Genomic DNA, 17,898 nt, shown 5'->3' with positions numbered 1-17,898 from the left:
AGGTATCTTACAAATTCAGTCTGTGAAATTCCCTTTAAAGATATGGCCCAGATGGGATAAATGATTTGTAGGTAATTGGTTTGCACTGGAAAAATTGTCCTGCCCCTGGGGGCATTATAACAGCTACATGCTTTGGTAGCTTTCCAAAAAAGGAAAGAGAGAGAGTGGCTGAAATCTGTTTTGAGACCCAGGGTCTCAGGGCATCCTTAGCTGCTAAAGCTCTTGTGAACCTGAAATAAAAACTGATCCCAGTTTGTTTGCTGAATGTTTCCGACAAGCAGCAAATAGAAAAAAAGGGAAAGTGATCAGCACACTGAAAAAGGCTTTTGTGACTGTTCCTGTCTTGGCCTATCCATGTTTCAAATCCCCTTTCATATTGGACACAGAGGCTAGTTCTTACAGTTTGACGGACAGAATTACAGCTTGCCTGCCTGACCACCTCCCCCCCAAATCTGAGAATGTAGCTGTGGAAGTTGAGGCTAGAAAACTTGTTACAGAGATGAATTCCCCATTCAGATAGAACAGGCAGGGTCTGCTTCAGCCAGCAAGTTCAGCAGAAACAATAGGCATTCCTCAGGGGCTGACTGAAAGGTGATGTGAAACTATCCTGACAGAAAGATACTGTAGAAAAGTAAATAGTTAAGCTTGTATCAGCAGCAATATGTTAAATAATTTTTTTCTGTTTAGGATTTAGGCCTCATTAGGATGACAGACAAGGCTGAGGTGAGTGGGGGGTGTTAGTGTAGGTGAAACCTTATTATGGGCTGAGTTAAAAATTCATTCAAACTGATGTATGAACAAGTCCTCCATTTAAGATAGTATAAAAGACAATTAAGGGGCCACAACTAAAACAAAGCCTAAGAGAGTCTGCTCAGAAACTAGCACTGTGTGTGCGAAGGGTTCAACTGGGTATTGTGACCAGCTGTGTGTAAGGGTGTGAAAATACACAGAAACAGAGGCCAGATAACAAGGGAGAGGAGAAGAGGCAAGAAAGCCAAGCAGGAGCCTGTAAGCACAATAGGCATGTCTAGACTACAGCAGCAAGTCTCAGAGCCTGGGGCAACTGACTTGGGCTCACACTACAGGGCTAAAAATAGCAGTGTAGACACTCTTGTTCAGGCTGGAGCCTGGACTCTGAAACCCAGTGAGGATGGCGAGTATCAGAGCCCAGGCTCCAGTCTGAGCAGGAACATCTTCAGAGCTATTTTTAGCCCTGCAGCATGAGCCTGAGTCAGTTGACCCAGGCTCTGAGACTCGCTGCCATGGTTGTTTTTTTGTTTGTTTTCAGGGTAGATGTACCCAATGTGATCCTGGAAAAAAACTAGAGAGTGGGTTTTTGGGTCTGTTTTTGGCTAAAGAGGCTTGGGGGCTGTAAGCTAAGAAATGTTCCGTTTGTTCTTGGTTCCTTCTGCATTGAGAGACACAGGATTTTGTACATTCCTTGTTAATAAACAAGATTGCATCAAAGAAAATACCAGACTCCATCAATTTCTACTTCCAACTGGAACATCCCGAGGGACCCAAACTTTGACTAGCTGCTCGGGTTGAAAAGGGCCAACAGGAGGAACAAATTGCTCTTCTCCCATTAAAAGCTGGTTTTTCTCTTTCCCAGCAGTTGAGAATGATCTTTTGGTAAGGATAGAGGGGTAGCTCTGCTTCAACCTCAATGATGGTCAGTGTCTAAAAGGTACAATCTTGTCCTTCAAAGGCTGTGAATTAACAAATCTGTTGAAATGAAATGCTGGTTTGGTGTAAAATGGTATATCTGGTTGGATTTTAAATGTCACCATAATATTTTTCTTGTAAATTAGAGGGCCTGTATAGAAATATAGTGTCAATTTAGAAGTGTGTAAATCTCATATTCACAGGCAGGGATGACATCCAGAATTTGTGAGGGGTGGCCTTTTTTAGGTCATAATTATAGCTGCCAGGCTTTCCTGTTTGCAAATATGCAAATATTCTGTCTGGATTTATATTTTATTAGATTAATAAATATTTAAACCATTGTACACAGAAAAAGCATTGTAAAAAGCAAAGAAAAATATAACAGCTGCACACAAAAAATAAAGGAAAAACAAAGGGGATGCAGAGGAAAACAGATAAAACCTGAAAACGTTTCTATATGCAGCTGGATTTTTTTTTAGGAAATGTGCATTAAAAAAAAAATTCTTATTTTCTTTTCAAAACCAAGTGGTGACAGCTTAGCTGTAAAGACAACAGGTAGAATTAATTAGGAGAAGTGAACAATTAGAGACAAAGTGTGCACTCTTTTTTGCTTGTTTCTGAAAAGCATAGATATTCTTGCTGTAAATTTTGTTTTTAACATTGGGATTACATTACATTTAATCTCAAACCTGGTAAAATATTAGAAAATACAAAGAGTACTCAAAAAGTGAAAATTACTATTACTGTTTTTTAGGGAGATTCACGGATGTGCTTTAATTAAAAAAATTAGTAAAAAATAAATTATGTTCTTCTTATATCTTTTAGATTACTCCAGGAAGCAAGGCTTCAGAAGCCAATTTAAGTCCTGGTGATGTCATTCTAGCTATTGATGGCTATGGTACAGAGAACATGACTCATAATGATGCACAAGAGAGAATTAAAGCAGCATCACATCAACTTTGTCTCAAAATTGAGAGGTATTTCATTATATGCATGGACCACAACATCATATTTACTTTTGGAGGAGACGTTAAGAAACTGAGGTCTTTTTTCCTCTTATCCGATGACTGTCTAGGTAGACATTACATATTCCATGGATCCTTTCAAAAAGAATAAGGAATGATCTAATTGATAGTATTCAATTTCTTAATTAAACAGATACCAGCATCTAAGATTCTGTGTATGATATTTCTGAATTCATAAGGATTTTTACACTTTCTGTCTATTGATTTAAATGGGCTGTGGATCATGTCTATAAATCTTGCACTATCAGTATTATTTTTGTAGCACCACTAATGAGCATGGAACTTTACAGACATACACGAGACCCGGGGTCCAATTTGCAAGGTGCTGACCATCTCTTCTTCAATGGGAACAGCATCTCACAGGATCAGGCCATTACAATCTAGGGCCCCAATTCTGCAAACACTTATGCACATACTTAACATTACTAACATGAGTAGTACCATTCACATCAACGGGACTACAGATGGTAGTAAAGTTAAACACATGCAAAATTAGTTGCAGGATCATGGCTTAAAGCCTCAATTCAGGAAAGCATCCCTATTGAGGATGGCATTTAAGTATGTGTTTACCTTTAAAATTTGAAGTCAACATGAACTGAAGCACATATTTATAAGTTAAGTGAATGCTTAAGTGTTTTCCTGAATCAAGGTCTAAATTAAACAGATAGCATAATAAGAAATGACTCATTCCTTTACGCAATGCTTTGGGATCACAAGAATGCAAGGTGCTTCATAAAATTATGTTTTCTGGGCCTGAATCTGCAGCTGTAGGTCTCACAACATTTCTACTAAGGTCGATGAAAATTCTGTGCATGGGGCAGCTGTAAACTCAATCCATAATTTATCAGTGTTTTAAATATATGAGCCACAGATGAAAATTTAACTCAGTTATTGCATTGCCACAGAGATAATTGTTAAAATATGCTGACCATATTACTGCAGTTCTCCTTTTCATGTCAAGAAACATGTTTATTGGAGAGAGTACTGTGGCTACAGCACAGATTTGGGAGTCAGAGAATCTACATTTTATTTAAGGCTCTCTCACTGACTTGATGTATGTCAGTGTTAGGGCCTGATTTTCAGAGTAAGATATGTGTAATTAAGCATGTAAAAATTCTAAATTTACATGCATAATTACTACTATTATGCATGCCAAATAGGATGCAAAAGATCATTTGCACAGTTACCCAATCTGCATACAAAACTGTAACAATTCATGCTCAAATTATGCTTTTTACATATGTCAATTGCACTTACCTAATTTTGAAAAACAGGCCATAAGTCTCTGCATTTTCCCAATTGAAAAGATTGAAATAGTAATAACTTCACATGGTTGTTTTTCAGGCTTGCTTAATTCAGGTGAAAGGTACAAAAGGCCTGCTCCTGGTATCACTGAACTCAAGAAAAAACAATGAGGAGTCCTTGTGGCACCTTAGAGACTAACAAATTTATTTGGGCATAAACTTTCAATTCAATTGGCCTTGTTAGCAATGACCCGGCCTCATTAGCACTTACCCCCCACTTGGTAAGGCAACTCCCATCTTTTCATGTGCTGTATATTTATACCTGCTTACTGTATTTTCCACTCCATGCATCTAAGGAAGTGGGTTATAGCCCACAAACGCTTATGCTCAAATAAATTTGTTAGTCTCTAAGGTGCCACAAGGACTCCTCGTTGTTTTTGCTGATACAGACTAACACGGCTACCTCTCTGAAACCTGAACGCAAGAAGAAACTATTATACAGCCATATATAATCTTTAGTACAGTGTATGTTCATGTATAACTTACAAAGTAAGTTTTCTGACTAGCAAATTCACAAAAACAACACAAGATTCTGTCCAAGTCATTAAAAGAATTTTATATGTTAAAACATTCAAAAGAATTTTATATGTTAAAACTTCAGATTTTAAGTTTGCAGTGTATATATTTCCTGTATATGTGCCATGTTTATGGGAGGGATTTTTTTCTCTTATTAATAGGGCAGAAAGTAGATTATGGTCTCCACAAGTTTCAGAAGATGGCAAAGCTCATCCCTTTAAAATAAATTTGGAAGCTGATCCACAGGTAAGAAGTTTTATAAGTCACCAACATACTTCAATACAGCTTTTCACATTCTAAATTGTCTCATTCATTGTCATTATAATACTTTATAGCACATTTCCTCCACTGTCTACTTAACTTGATATAAATCATAAAATGTATTAAATAAATGGACATAATTTTAAATTATTGACATTTTAAATTTTACATTTACATTTAAATGAAACCTAAAATTATCTTGTGGAAAAACTGCAGAGTGTCTCAAACGTTCTCTCAAAACTTTACACTTCACTATAGTTTTATTATGGAAAGAAAATATCTCCTTTGATACTAATGTTGTTTAAATTGCTGTATCTCTTTTTGATATTTCATCCATCATATTTTTAATTTCTTCAGATGGGACTAAATGTCATATATAAAAATTATTCAGTTATAATACCATAGCAGTCTTTGTGATGTGACAGTCAGTTGAACAGGGTGGTCCAGTAAGGTTGTGTATCTTTAACTCAATAAACAATTGTGGCACCACACAAAGCCACAGAGGTTTAGAAAATTGCAAATTCTGAATTTGTGGAAGACTAAACTATTCAGACAGCCATCAAATGGATTAGTCATAAACTGGAGTATTCTATCTGTAACTAAGAAAGGTAAAGTCCTTATCCCTGCACACGAGCAAGGTAAATTAAATCAGTTTGAATTCTCCCCTGCCTAGAACTTATATAGAAGTCTTTGTACAGATCTGCATGTGGGAGGGATGTCCAGGTCCACACTGATCAATCTATAACTATCCACTTTAACTGCAGCTCTAGAGGCTGTAGGGGATAGATTTCAGCATGTGGTTCATAGTGCTTTGTTCCATTTGCCATATATTCTCTAGCCTTAGTACATAAATAGTATTATTTCAATCTTAGCTGAAAAATGATTATTATTGTGCTGGCAGAACAGCATCAAAACAAATATTTCAATATATTATTCCATGATAGATTATCATGACTCTCTATTCCACAATAAATTTAAGAACAGACTCCATTCCAGTGAATTCCATGAAATAAGAGATTCAATCCTGCTCTGACAGGCTTTTAAACATGAATATAATCTCAATGTTCCAATTCTACCTATTTTTTCCAAATATCCTACAAAACTTTGTATTAACTAGTACAATGTATTTTAGCAAAAATAGTATAGTAATTTTAGTAGTATGATACCAGGCATCAAGAAATGCATATTAAATGCAAACCATTTTAAATGCATAGTTTTGTGGGGTATCTAGGACATACACAGAAGAAAAGGCTTTTGTAATGTCAGGGTTTCCTCCAAATAGAAAAAGCTGTAGAAAACAAAAATCTGAGTGACAATAAGCCTACACCATTATAATTCTATGCCTAAAGGAGACAGTTTTTTTAAAAAACACATAATGTAGTTGAACAGTTAAGTACTATTTGGCAACAAGTTATTGAAAAGCTATCTCCATTACTGTCATCAGAAAAACTGCTTCTGCTATAGCAGTGGTTTTCAACCTGTGGTCCATGGATCCCTGGGGGTCCTCAGACCGTATCTAGTATTTCCAAAGGGGTCTGCACCTCCATTCAAAATTATTAAGGGGCTCACAATTGAAAAAAGTTTGAAAAGCACAATGCTATACTAAACAGTCAACATTCATTTACATGTCTACTTCTTCCATTAAAAGGGAAATAATAAACGTTTATATATATTCAGCAACAGATAGGTCTTCAGAAAAGTAGTTGAGCCTGTAAGCAAATATGATGAACCATTTACGGGAGTATTTACATTTGAAATCCAGTACTATCATTCTAGAGCAGTGGTGGGCAACTGTCGGCCCGTGGGCCACATGCAGCCCACAGGTTGCCCACCATTCTTCTAGATCATCCATCATACTGATCTACTCTGCACAAAAATGACATTATTAATTCTGTTTCTGAAATAGGTGAAACTTTAAATTAAAGGAGATTTTACTGCATATTTAAACACAACACCCGAAGACTGCCATATAAGTTCTGTTACTAAAAGAAATATAGTGGAAAAATTCTTAATGTTCCTCATATCTTAGCCTGAGCTGGTGAATTATAGTGCATTTATAATAAATGCTGGTTTAAGTCACATTGGTTAAAGGTTGTTGAAAACTGAGAGAAAGATGGATACAATGCCTGAATTAAATAAAGGCCTTAAATGCAAAGATGAGTGAAAAAATCCCAAAGCACTGTATTTTCCTTTAAACTCAAAATCCACTACATTAAAAAGCTTGTCCATCCATGAGTTGGCCTGCAAAAGCAGGAAATCATCAAGTTCTATTAAAAGCATTTCCTGTTCTTAAGTCTCTCTTGAACTTATTGCAAAGGTCATAGTTGTGGTAAACACAGGACCCTTTTCAAAATCCAGCCACAGTTTTTGACTCTCTGCCAGACAGAAACCTTTGTTAATATAAAGTTAATGTTTACTACAGTAAGTAAAGTATTATAAACATTAAAAAAATCAAGAATTACTCTTTTTAAAAACTGAACATTAAACAGTACATAAATAATAATACAAAGATTCATGCATGCCAGAGCAAAAATCTACATGACAATCAATGACTCTGAGAAATGTATTACTTCTGTTTGAGAGTTCTAAAATTACAATTACAAATAACAAGAGCTATAAAACACATAAGTGATTTCCTGCTCCAGCATGCTAGCAGAGAGTTCAGTTTAATTTAAATTTCAGCAGGTGCACAGCCATTCTCCAGAAGCTCACAAGAGGCCATATAAAAATTAAAAAAAAACTAAAAATAATTCACCTAGTTCCAGTCATGGAACTTCAACTAGGAACCTTTAGCATAAGAAAGAAATAGGCTAAGTCAGGGATTGGCAACCTTTCAGAAGTGCTGTGCTGAGTCTTCATTTATTCACTCTAATTTCAGGCTTCGCGTGCCGGTAATACATTTTAACGTTTTTAGAAGGTCTCTTTCTATAAGTCTATAATATATAACTAAACTATTGTTGTATGTAAAGTAAATAAGGTTTTAAAAATGTTTAAGAAGCTTCATTTAAAATTAAATTAAAATGCAGAGCCCCCAGGACCAGTGGCCAGGACCCGGCAGTGTGAGTGCCACTGAAAATCAGCTTGTGTGCCACCTTTGGCATGCGTGCCATAGGTTGCCTACCCCTGGGCTAAGTAGTCTCACAAAGTTTAGAAGATTCATAGGCTCTTACATACAGCACTGAATACTGTCCCCTCTCACCCCCCTCCCCCCACACACACACTGTTCAGCCACAACAGAAAGAAACAAAGGAGGCAATGGATGTGGTGTAATTAGGCCACAACTTTATTCACCGAAAATATCTGGGAATACCTGGTAATATATTTTACAGTGCAGGTCATCATCCTTCCCGTAATCATTTTCACATAATCACTCACCTTGACCCCACCATCCAGAGGCTACAAAAAGATGGGGGGTTGGCACCCTGCCATATGAGACATAGGAGTCCTGAACAAACACCCACCCTTCCTCAGCTCTCTAAAGAATGCTTTCTTTTACATCCTATTCCAATCAATTTTATCTCATAACCATATCCCTTTCATAATGAGTACCTGCACTGGACATCTGCCACGAGTTCTACTTACTGAGTTATGACTTTATAACCTAACCCCACTGCCTCACCCTGACAGACCCTAACCTTGCTGTGGGGAAGGTGAAAAAAACCTTCCCAATATCAGCCAATCTGGTGGTGAAGGAAAAGCCCCCAAGGAAAAAGGGGTAGTGTGATGCCCACAGTGGATCATGAAAGAACCCAGTCCTTTTTCAGAATCTAAGGATGCGAGGGTGGGTGTCGCCAGCCCAATAAAGGTGAAAGAGGGCTTCACTGAGACTGCACAAGGTATAAACACCAACCCCCTTTTGGTCAGCTGGAAGGCCGATGCCTCCCCCACAACCTGGTTCAGCTGTTTCCTGCTTCTTATCACTCTGTCCAGGTAGACATTCTCCCTTCTTCCACCTCTGCTACTAGTTGTAGAGAGAGCCCTCGTTTTCTTTTAGCCAGCTGGAACCACCTCATTTCTTTTAGCCAGCTGGACAAGGACTGACTGCAAGTTGTGGCGAGCACACCTTCTCCTCCTACCCAAGGAAGAACTGCGGGCAGGGGCAAACTGAAGCCTGTGGCAGAAATACTACTTAACAATAGGAAATGCTGCTTGAGAGCTATTCCTGATGGCCACCTTGGTTGATTCTGATAGAAAATAGCCAGCTTTTTCATTTCTATTGAAATATGATGTAATATGATGGATAAATATTGTGAAAGAGACCATTTTATTAGTATTAGTAACACAGCCAAACACAGTGTTGTGTAACAAAGCAATTTAGAACATAAGGATCTCCACTACTTTAAACAGTCAGAGAAAATAAGTCTGCCTAAAATGGCTAATGCATGTTGCTTTTATATATAATAAACACTTCTTTTGGTTTGTTCTTTTATGTTCTACTAGCAGTGTGAAACAGTGCTGTATATCATACAGTTTTCTTTCTCCTTTTCCCTTTTTTAACCTCGGCTAAAATGACTGTTTGTTTTTCTTACAGTAGTTTTTTTTAAATTATATTTTACTTCTGCCTTACTTTGTGGATTTCCTGTTATTTTAAATATGGTGTTCAGTGTGATTTAATTTTTGAATAGGAAAGATGTTATACTTTCCCTACAGGGTTAATTTTATTATTATATAGCTAAGGGTAGAAATCTAAACAAAACCAGAAAAAGAATCCAATAATCACTATCATATATATGATCAGAATGTATTAGTAATTGCAATCAAGTTTTAAAGCATGATAATTATGCTAAAATATGAGTCTCTGCCCTTCCCATACCTTCATTTGACACCAATTTACATCTCCCAACATTGTGCTATGAGTTAAACTAAAGGTTTTTCAGTGTTAGGACATCTCCAAAACATAAACAATAATGTACTTTTTATTAAAGTATACAACATCAATAATAATATATTAATATATAATTAATATATTAATTATTTAATATGTAGCCCCAGTCTTGAACTCATTCTATGAGCATTGTTCATACATGTAAACTGCTTGAGCCACCTTCCCTGTTTCTGACATGAACATAGTCATGAAAATGACTTAGCCCTGTACTGATTAGAAGGTCATCTGTTAGCTATAACAACATCATTAAATATTGTAATTCCTTCTTATTCCTGTTTTGACTTTGAATGCTCTTGGATCTTACTAAATTTCTGGTATAAAGGAACAACTTTCCTAGTTTTACGTATGATAAACACAAGAGCTGGACTGTTTTAACAAGCTGCTGTATGTTTTGTCGTTGACATTTTGTGCATATTATGATTTTCCTAGAAAAGGAAATTTAAGTATAACTAATTGCAACAATGCAAACACACTTTTGACCATTGTAACATTGTGAAGATGCTATTATGATGTCACATGTCTTCTGTTCATTTGTCAACAACAATTAAAAATTAGATGAAATGACAATTTTTAGGGTTTTTTAATATTTGCTTATTGTGACCTAAATGTATATGAGGGAATTGAATCAATTTCCAATATTGTGAGTCAAATACATTACATAAATTAGAAATGATCCTCAATTATAGTAAAAGATATCAAATTACTAATACACTTTAACATTGCATCCTCTTCACAATGTACAGCAACACAAAACTGCAAATGAACTTCTCTATGTTGATTTACCTACATGCTATTTTTGTAGTCTTCTTCGGTTCATTATTTCTTAACTTTCTCTTTTAATAAAACTGCTTTTTCCTGTTTGCATCTTCTGGTAGGCACGCTATGTATCTATGATTTTTCTTTTTTAAGGGCTAATAGAAGCTCTGACATTGACCTCTTACCTAGAAATGAAATCTATTCTATTTCAGTTTAAAATAATTTCAAGAGCTATGCCTTCCCCGGTGGTCCACTGCCAAATTTTTTGGCTTTACAATCTCATTTCTCTATTTTAAAATGTGTTTCTCTCCCCTATTGCTGTGTGACAAACGCACACAAACAGAGGACAGGGACTAGCTAACAATTAAGATAAACAATTAAGCTGACTATAGACAAAATTCATAAAGCAAACAGTGAAAAAAGAGAAAAATACTTTTTAAGTGTATATGATTATATGCAACCCTTATACCAATTACTAAATTATTGAAGTTTTTACGTAAATTTGCAAACATACCACTCATTCTATTTGTCTTGACAAGGCATACAAATAATATTTGAATATACATGGATTACACAGCGCATGAAAGTTTAATGGATAAACACAGAATGTCTGTGTAACCTTTGGGTTTACTTAATCAAGTCTTTAAATTCCAGTGGAGAAAGATGAGATTAACAACCATTGTTAAAGATGAGATTAACAAATTCCAGTGTTGTTAGTTTTGCTTGTTATTAGCTTCAGTGTGCACTGTAGCTTTGTGTATTTTGTCTGCCTATTACGTACAGGAATTCAAGCCTATTGGTACAGCTCATAACAGAAGGGCCCAGCCTTTTGTTGCAGCAGGAAACATTGATGACAAAAGACAGGTAGTGAGTTCCTCCTATAATTCTCCAATTGGGCTGTATTCATCTGGCAATATTCAAGACGCTCTTCAGGGACAACTGAGGGGTCTAATTCCTAGTTCACCTCAAAAGTAAGTATTGGTATTTACTTACATTACATGGTCTTTTGTGGCAATACTACTCTCTGTTTTGTTGTCCATTCAGAAGTCCAGCTCTTGCTGTTTTATTTTTCTTTTCCGATACTCTAAACTTCTGTCATATTTTTCAAAAATGGTGATAAATGAAGCAATTTCCTTTTAACATCCAGGAGTGAACATTCAGCTATAAAAGTAGCGATAATGCAGATAGTTAAAAATTCCCCTTCACTGGGTTTGGCTGCGATACTACACACCATCCTTCTCCCTTACACTACCCTGTACTCTTCTGTGTTTCTGACTATAACAGCAAGTGTGTGTTTTAATACCACTAGTATGCAACATAAAAATAGTTGGTTTGTAACAATTTGTAACCTTTGTGGACGCTAATTTTACCAAGTAATAAATATTCATCAACTGAAGGAAGTTATTTTAATCCTTTCTTTTTTTTACAGGATACGAACTACTTTGAACACAAGCATAATATTCGTCCCAAACCTTTCATAGTCTCAGGCCGAAGCAGGTTATAAACTCTAGCTGTATGATGTGTTGGATGCATGGGTTTTGTAATGCATACTTACAATTCATATGAAAATGTGATATTAATGCACTTGAAATTCTTTTATGCGATTAAAGCTTATTTTAAAGCTTTTAAAAAATAAAATGCATGCTTTGCAGAGCTCAGGCTTCCATTTCCTAAAGGAAGAGGGTCCAGATTCTGATGTCAGTTACACTGGTGAGAGTCTGGAATAACTCTAATGAAGGTTCTTCAACTCGATGGACCTGGTCCACATTTATATCAGTGCAACTGAGATCAGGATCTGACCTTGACAAGTTTATGGAGCTGTGAAATTCTCTAGTCCCACTATCCGTATGACTTGTAAACTTGCTAATAAAGAATTTAATCCAACCTGTCATATCAGGATCCTCTGAACCATGTAGATTGCAAAGGCCACACTTAATCACTCTACAGCAGGCTGACCTATTCACAATGCAATCTGCTGCAGAGGAACTTAATAAAAGAAAAATCTGAGCACCACAGAGTTGCAAAACTCTCAGAAAAGGGAAGAGCTTACACACATGAGCTCCATTTTTTTTAATCTAACTTCTCTCTCATATAATTGGGCGTTATAATGCCTGAAACAATATTACTTGATCAAAATAGAAGGGAAAGTATCCTTCTAGATCAAAGGCAGCCTCTGTGGCTACATAGGCTAGGAGGCCCCACAGGCTTGAGTGGCTCAATTTCTATGGACGCTGCCTTCCGGTACAGGAGTTTTGTTACTACCAGTGGCTTCAGTTCTGTACATTATTTTCAAAGTAAAAAATATTTGTGTCACAATTCCAGCAACTCAAGTCTGATACAGCAGGTCAAAGCAGTTGGCAAGAACCTCACTGATATCCTATTCATAATGGGAAGACACATACAGATTATCAAATTTTGTGAACTGTCCAGTTAGTGAACCAGTACAATTAAAAAGATTAAGGGTGTTGTTCATTTGTTTTGACAAATTAAGTTTAGTTTTAATTATGTATATTCTTAGTTGTTATTATTTCTACAGCTGTTAACGCATCTCACAGACACATACAAAGGACAAGATCCATACCCTGAAAAGTTTACAATCTGAGGGATAGGTCATCAGATTATGATATAGTGCATTGCAAGAGGCAGCACATTGTTGCACTGCCCTTTGGGGGCCCTAGTCGGGAGATTTTGGCACAGGGAGTCCATCTTTCTCCCTCAGTCTCCCCATAGCTGTTGAGAAGAAGTAAACAGCACTAGGTCTAGATCTGTTGTAGTGTATGCTTTCCAATGTGTCAGTTTAACTGCAGTCTGCAGTCCACCCACTCCCTGTCCACTCCACCCTTTCCCACTCACCTGCAGGAGGTGGGGATGCAGCAGCTCTACTCTGTGGGGCCTGCTCCTCCCATGCACAAGAAATGCCAGTACAGAGCACTGGCACAGAAGAGTCAGAGTGTAGCTTATGCCCCCTTACTCCCTTGTGTTGGCACAAAGGACAGGTCACAATCTATGTGTGATCCCACTACAGCACTCTATTATTAAATCTTTGCAGAGAAGTGGCGGGAAACTGGTTTTTGTGACAATTTTGGACTTGTAGACCATCACAGTGAGAATTTACAAGGTTCAACTATTATTAATATCACCTTTTCTCATTTAGTTGAATGTTGGCACTGTCTATAAAAGGTTATATATTTTTGAATTTATTCTTCTTACAGTAAGCACTCTCATTCTATATAATCTTGAATATTTAGGATTGTTTCATAATGTATGTTCTAAAAATTCATTTTTTAAATCAAGCAATGCTTTGTAAAAGATACTTATCATTTTCAGTGAACATATTTAAACAAATGACCATTTTCCAGGATTGCAGATGGGAAATTAGATTAATCTGATAAGAAAGGTGATCAAGCTTTCTGGTCTTAATTAGTTAATATTTGTAAAGTGCTTTGACAATGGAAAGTTCTGTATACTTCAAATTGCAAGTATTATTTATTAGCCTCAGATGAATGGTGCTATGCAATTGCAAAGTATTGCGGCAATAGTATTGGTTGCCAGTTAATTTTTTACCCTCTGGACTGAACATATATGTTAAGCAAATTCTGCTTATTTTGGTACCTAAGGTCACGTTTGCCAAAAGAGAAATTTTAATTTATTTATGTTGAAGTTCTCAAAGCAACTGTTGCAGATTACATCCCAAAACAGGTTACATTCATCTTATCCTTTATTAAATACAGTAATAACACATCTCAGTTGTAAATCTCTCTTCAGGATATAAGGCCAACTCCTACAGTCCTCTCTCAATAGGAATTTTGCCAAAATAAGAACCAAGTATTTACTGTAGGATTTCGCCAATAAATGAAATTTTAGGCACAATTATAGACTTCATACCGACAAAACTAATTAACAGATGTACGAAATCTTTACACTAACTTAGCATTGCCTCTCTTTGTTGCTGGTAGCAATAGCTATGCTTCTTTTGGCCTTCTCTCAATGTATTCCATTTTTTGAAACTCATCATTAACAAATCTTGCTCTGCCACAGGAACCATATCTTCTAAAGTGTGATCCTGATTTTTCTAAGCACTGGCATGTGTATGTGTGACTGGTCCCTACTATGGGCTTTTGGCTGGGGCATGATGGGACAGCATACTTACTTGGGAACTTGCCTGTCTTTTTTGGAATTAATTTCCCTTTGATGGTAAGGAATGTTTCTCTCTTTAAACTTTCAGAATGTGGTCCTGCACAAATTCCACTTAAGAACTAAAGGGAGAATAATTTTGGGTCATTTTAGCCTCTCTTCCTCTCCAGGGCAGAGTTCTGAAATGTAGCTGTCAGGCAAGCACTGTATTGTATCTCCAAACTGAGAGCAATATAAAATTCTCCCTGATTTATTCAGGAGTCAGCCAGGAAAGAACCTATCAGTACACAAACATGTAAATTGAGGGAAGCAGATTGAATCACAATCCTTCCCAAGAGTTTGATTACCATATATATGTGACTGTGGCCCTGAGAAGGAATTGGTCTCAGATGACTGTGGAAGTCCTGGATTATGCATTGTTCCTGGAAAAATTGCCCCCTGGAAAAAGAAACCCTCTGAGTCCAGTTAAGGCTGAAGAGGACCTAAGTGCTATGGGAAGAATGGTAAAACTAGTGACACTGAAAAGAAACATTTTGATATAATACTCACTACGTTACTCGGCTAATCATTTTCCTGAGGTTTTGCCCATATTAATGCCCTGAGGCTTTACAGCTTTTCTAAAACTGGAGTTGTAGCCAATATCCTATTTTCATTCTAAATAAAAAATAAGATCAAATTTAAAAGTAACAGTGACCAAGATTCATTTCACATTCTTTGAGAATCTATTCCGTTTTTGTGAAGGGCCATTTTACATTCTGCTTGGAATTGTTATAATTTAGAATGGCAAAAGTATATCCAGTTATTTTTTTTAACATTTTTAACTTTTCAACAAAATATATGGAAAAATATGTATTAAATAAATGTATTGTTGAAATAAGTTTAAAGGTGTAATAAATACTTTAGGTTAGTATTAAGGACAATCTAAAAAGGTCACATACGTTATTTTAAGTTTTCTTTATAGATAACCCTTTCAAGTGAGGAAATGTAATGTAGTGTTTAGGTCACACACTGGAATGAAGAGTTTGGGTTCTAATTTCTGGGTCTGTCACTGACTGTGTGACCTTGGGCAAGTCACTTAACCTCTCAATGCCTCCACTTCCCATTGTGAGGCTGGAGTAATGCTTACCTAGTTCAGAGGGGTATGGTGCGGCTTCATTAAGCCTCTGCAAAAGGCACAATGTTAAAAGTACAAAGTAATATTATTTTCCAAGTACTCTGAACTTTCAGAAGGTTATGTTTAATGTCAGTGATAGGGGAAAATATAGTTATACACCGGGCTTTCACAGATTCAGAGGTTTTAATTGATTGTTCTTGGGTTTTGTTTGTAGGTGTTGTGGGGTTTTTTTGGGGGGGGGAAATTAAGGAAGTCAAGTTGACTAGATTAAACATACTTTTGCTTTTCTATATTTGATAGATTTCATCTCTTTCTTTACAGTCATGTTAACATCTCTACACTTGTTTATTTTGTCTTTATTTTGGGTATGTGTTGCACACCTTTCTGTAAACTGGCTATTAACACAGTGGAGGCAGTACTCCTTCCGGTATTGATGGTGGCAGTGGACGTAGTACCCCCTCTTCTGTTAGCACTATCTGCCCTACTGACTTGAAAGCTGCAGCTAAGATGGCCCCTAACATTCCCTTGGAAATGGAACTTCCTGGTGTCAAGATTGTACATGCTCAGTTTAATACACCTCTGCAGATGTACTCAGATGACAATATAATGGAAACACTGCAGGGCCAAGTTTCTACAGCTCTGGGGGAAAATCCCTCAATGAGGTAATCAGAGCCAGCATGTGCACTGAATATATTTGCTAAAGCATTAACATTATCAATTTCCATACTGTTTCTACATTACATTTTAAAAGGCATCTAAACTGCAACTAAAGATTTTGAAGCTTATATTAAAATACTATTAATTAGGGCTGTCAAGCAATTAAAAATTTATTGTGATTAATCGCACAATTAAAAATTTAATCATGATTAATCGCAGTTTTAATCACACTGTTAAGTAATATTAGAATACCATTATTTAAATATTGTTGGGAATTTCTATATTTTCAAATATAGAGTCAGGGCTGGGAGCTATGGGGCTTCAGCCCCCCTCGGGGCATGGGGTTCAGGGCTTCAGTCACTCTCAGGACTCGGGGCTTCAGTCCAGACCTCAGGTTTGGGGCGCAGGGTTGAGTGCAGAACTTCTACAGTGTTCTTTCATGTCTGGGGAATGGTTAGTTAAGAGTTTTATATAGAGTAGTAGTATAGTAAAAACCCTTACAGACAACCTTGGACAACCAGGGAATAACTCCAGAGTGGTAAAAAGCAGACTTCAAAACTAACTTACAGTCAAGCTCGTAATATTTCATATGGAAAACAACTAATTGTGTCTCTTTTTCAAGGTACAGAAGCTTTATCATTAATAATTTATTTACATTGCTTTCTCCTTCGTTTTGCACTTAACTTATTTTTTTATTGTGTTTTATTAACAGTATTTTAAGTTAATCATTTACAATATTTGTGGTATCCACATTTAAACTATTACAAATATTTTCAATCCAAAGGCTCAATCACGGACTTGAATGGGAGTTCAGGTCACTCCGCACATTGCAGGACTGGGCCTTTACTAACTATAAAAATCATACTTATCCAAAAGCATATATGCCAAGTTCATGATGATCTGATGGAAACAAAATTCCATTCTATAAGAGCTTTGTGGAGTAACAGTGTTGCCATACTGCAGTGGTGGGAAACCTGCGGCCCATCAGGGTAATCCACTGGCAGGCCGCAAGACAGCATTTATATTGACTGTCCGGCAGGCACGGCCGCCCGCAGCTCCCAGTGGCCACGGTTCGCTGTTCCCGGCCAATGGGAGCCACAAGAAGTAGTGCGGGCCGCAGGTTGCCCACCACTGCCCTACTGCCTGGTTATCCATCATCATCAACATTTTTTTTAAAAGCCAACTTGCTTTCTTCCCCTGTGGAATCCTGGGTTAAGTCTAAAAAGTCAGGTTTCATAGCGGGCAAAGGCATTCCCAGTTTGGGAACTGACCTTGCACAGAGCCCTGAAATGTCCCAACTGTTGGGGGTTACTTTTCCCTATGCATTGACTTGGAAAAGGTATCTTAAAGTCTTGTGTCTCGTAAGTAAATTTTGTGGGTAACAAGTAATTCTACAACCATTACTTATGATTTTTCTTGGGAACATGTTAAAAATAGGTAAATCTGGGTAAGGAGTTAAAAAAATCAACGATTAGTAGGAATAAAAAAATGTTGATTTTTTTTTTAAACTTAAATGAAGGTTTTTCCTTTTACTTGCTGCAGTCTTTGTTCGCCAAAGTAAATTTAATAACAATGCATATG

At 36.7% G+C, this 17,898-nt stretch overlaps 1 protein-coding gene and 1 long non-coding RNA gene across 3 annotated transcripts in view; one reads left to right on the top strand and one right to left on the bottom strand.

Annotated features, from left to right (window-relative positions):
* Positions 1–17,898, top strand: part of PDLIM3 (PDZ and LIM domain 3) — a 42,844-nt gene that overhangs the window by 17,271 nt on the left and 7,675 nt on the right. Inside the window, exons 2-5 of one of the 2 annotated variants that reach the window (XM_045017994.1) lie at positions 2,491–2,642; positions 4,672–4,756; positions 11,196–11,383; positions 16,068–16,322. In XM_045017994.1, coding sequence (XP_044873929.1) covers positions 2,491–2,642; positions 4,672–4,756; positions 11,196–11,383; positions 16,068–16,322 — 680 coding nt within the window. The remainder of the gene's footprint in view (positions 1–2,490; positions 2,643–4,671; positions 4,757–11,195; positions 11,384–16,067; positions 16,323–17,898) is intronic. The other variant, XM_045017993.1, reaches the window with a different exon arrangement.
* The window catches only part of LOC123370984, a 38,577-nt gene continuing 32,016 nt past the window's right edge, over positions 11,338–17,898 (bottom strand). The window contains exon 3 of the long non-coding RNA XR_006579678.1: positions 11,338–11,573. This is a non-coding gene — a long non-coding RNA (uncharacterized LOC123370984). The remainder of the gene's footprint in view (positions 11,574–17,898) is intronic.

The sequence above is a fragment of the Mauremys mutica genome, chromosome 5 (assembly GCF_020497125.1).
Source record: "Mauremys mutica isolate MM-2020 ecotype Southern chromosome 5, ASM2049712v1, whole genome shotgun sequence".
In the NCBI taxonomy this organism is placed as follows: Eukaryota; Metazoa; Chordata; order Testudines; family Geoemydidae; genus Mauremys; species Mauremys mutica.
The sequence above is the reverse complement of the archived record's forward strand: the minus strand, read 5'-3'. Positions and strand labels throughout refer to the sequence as shown.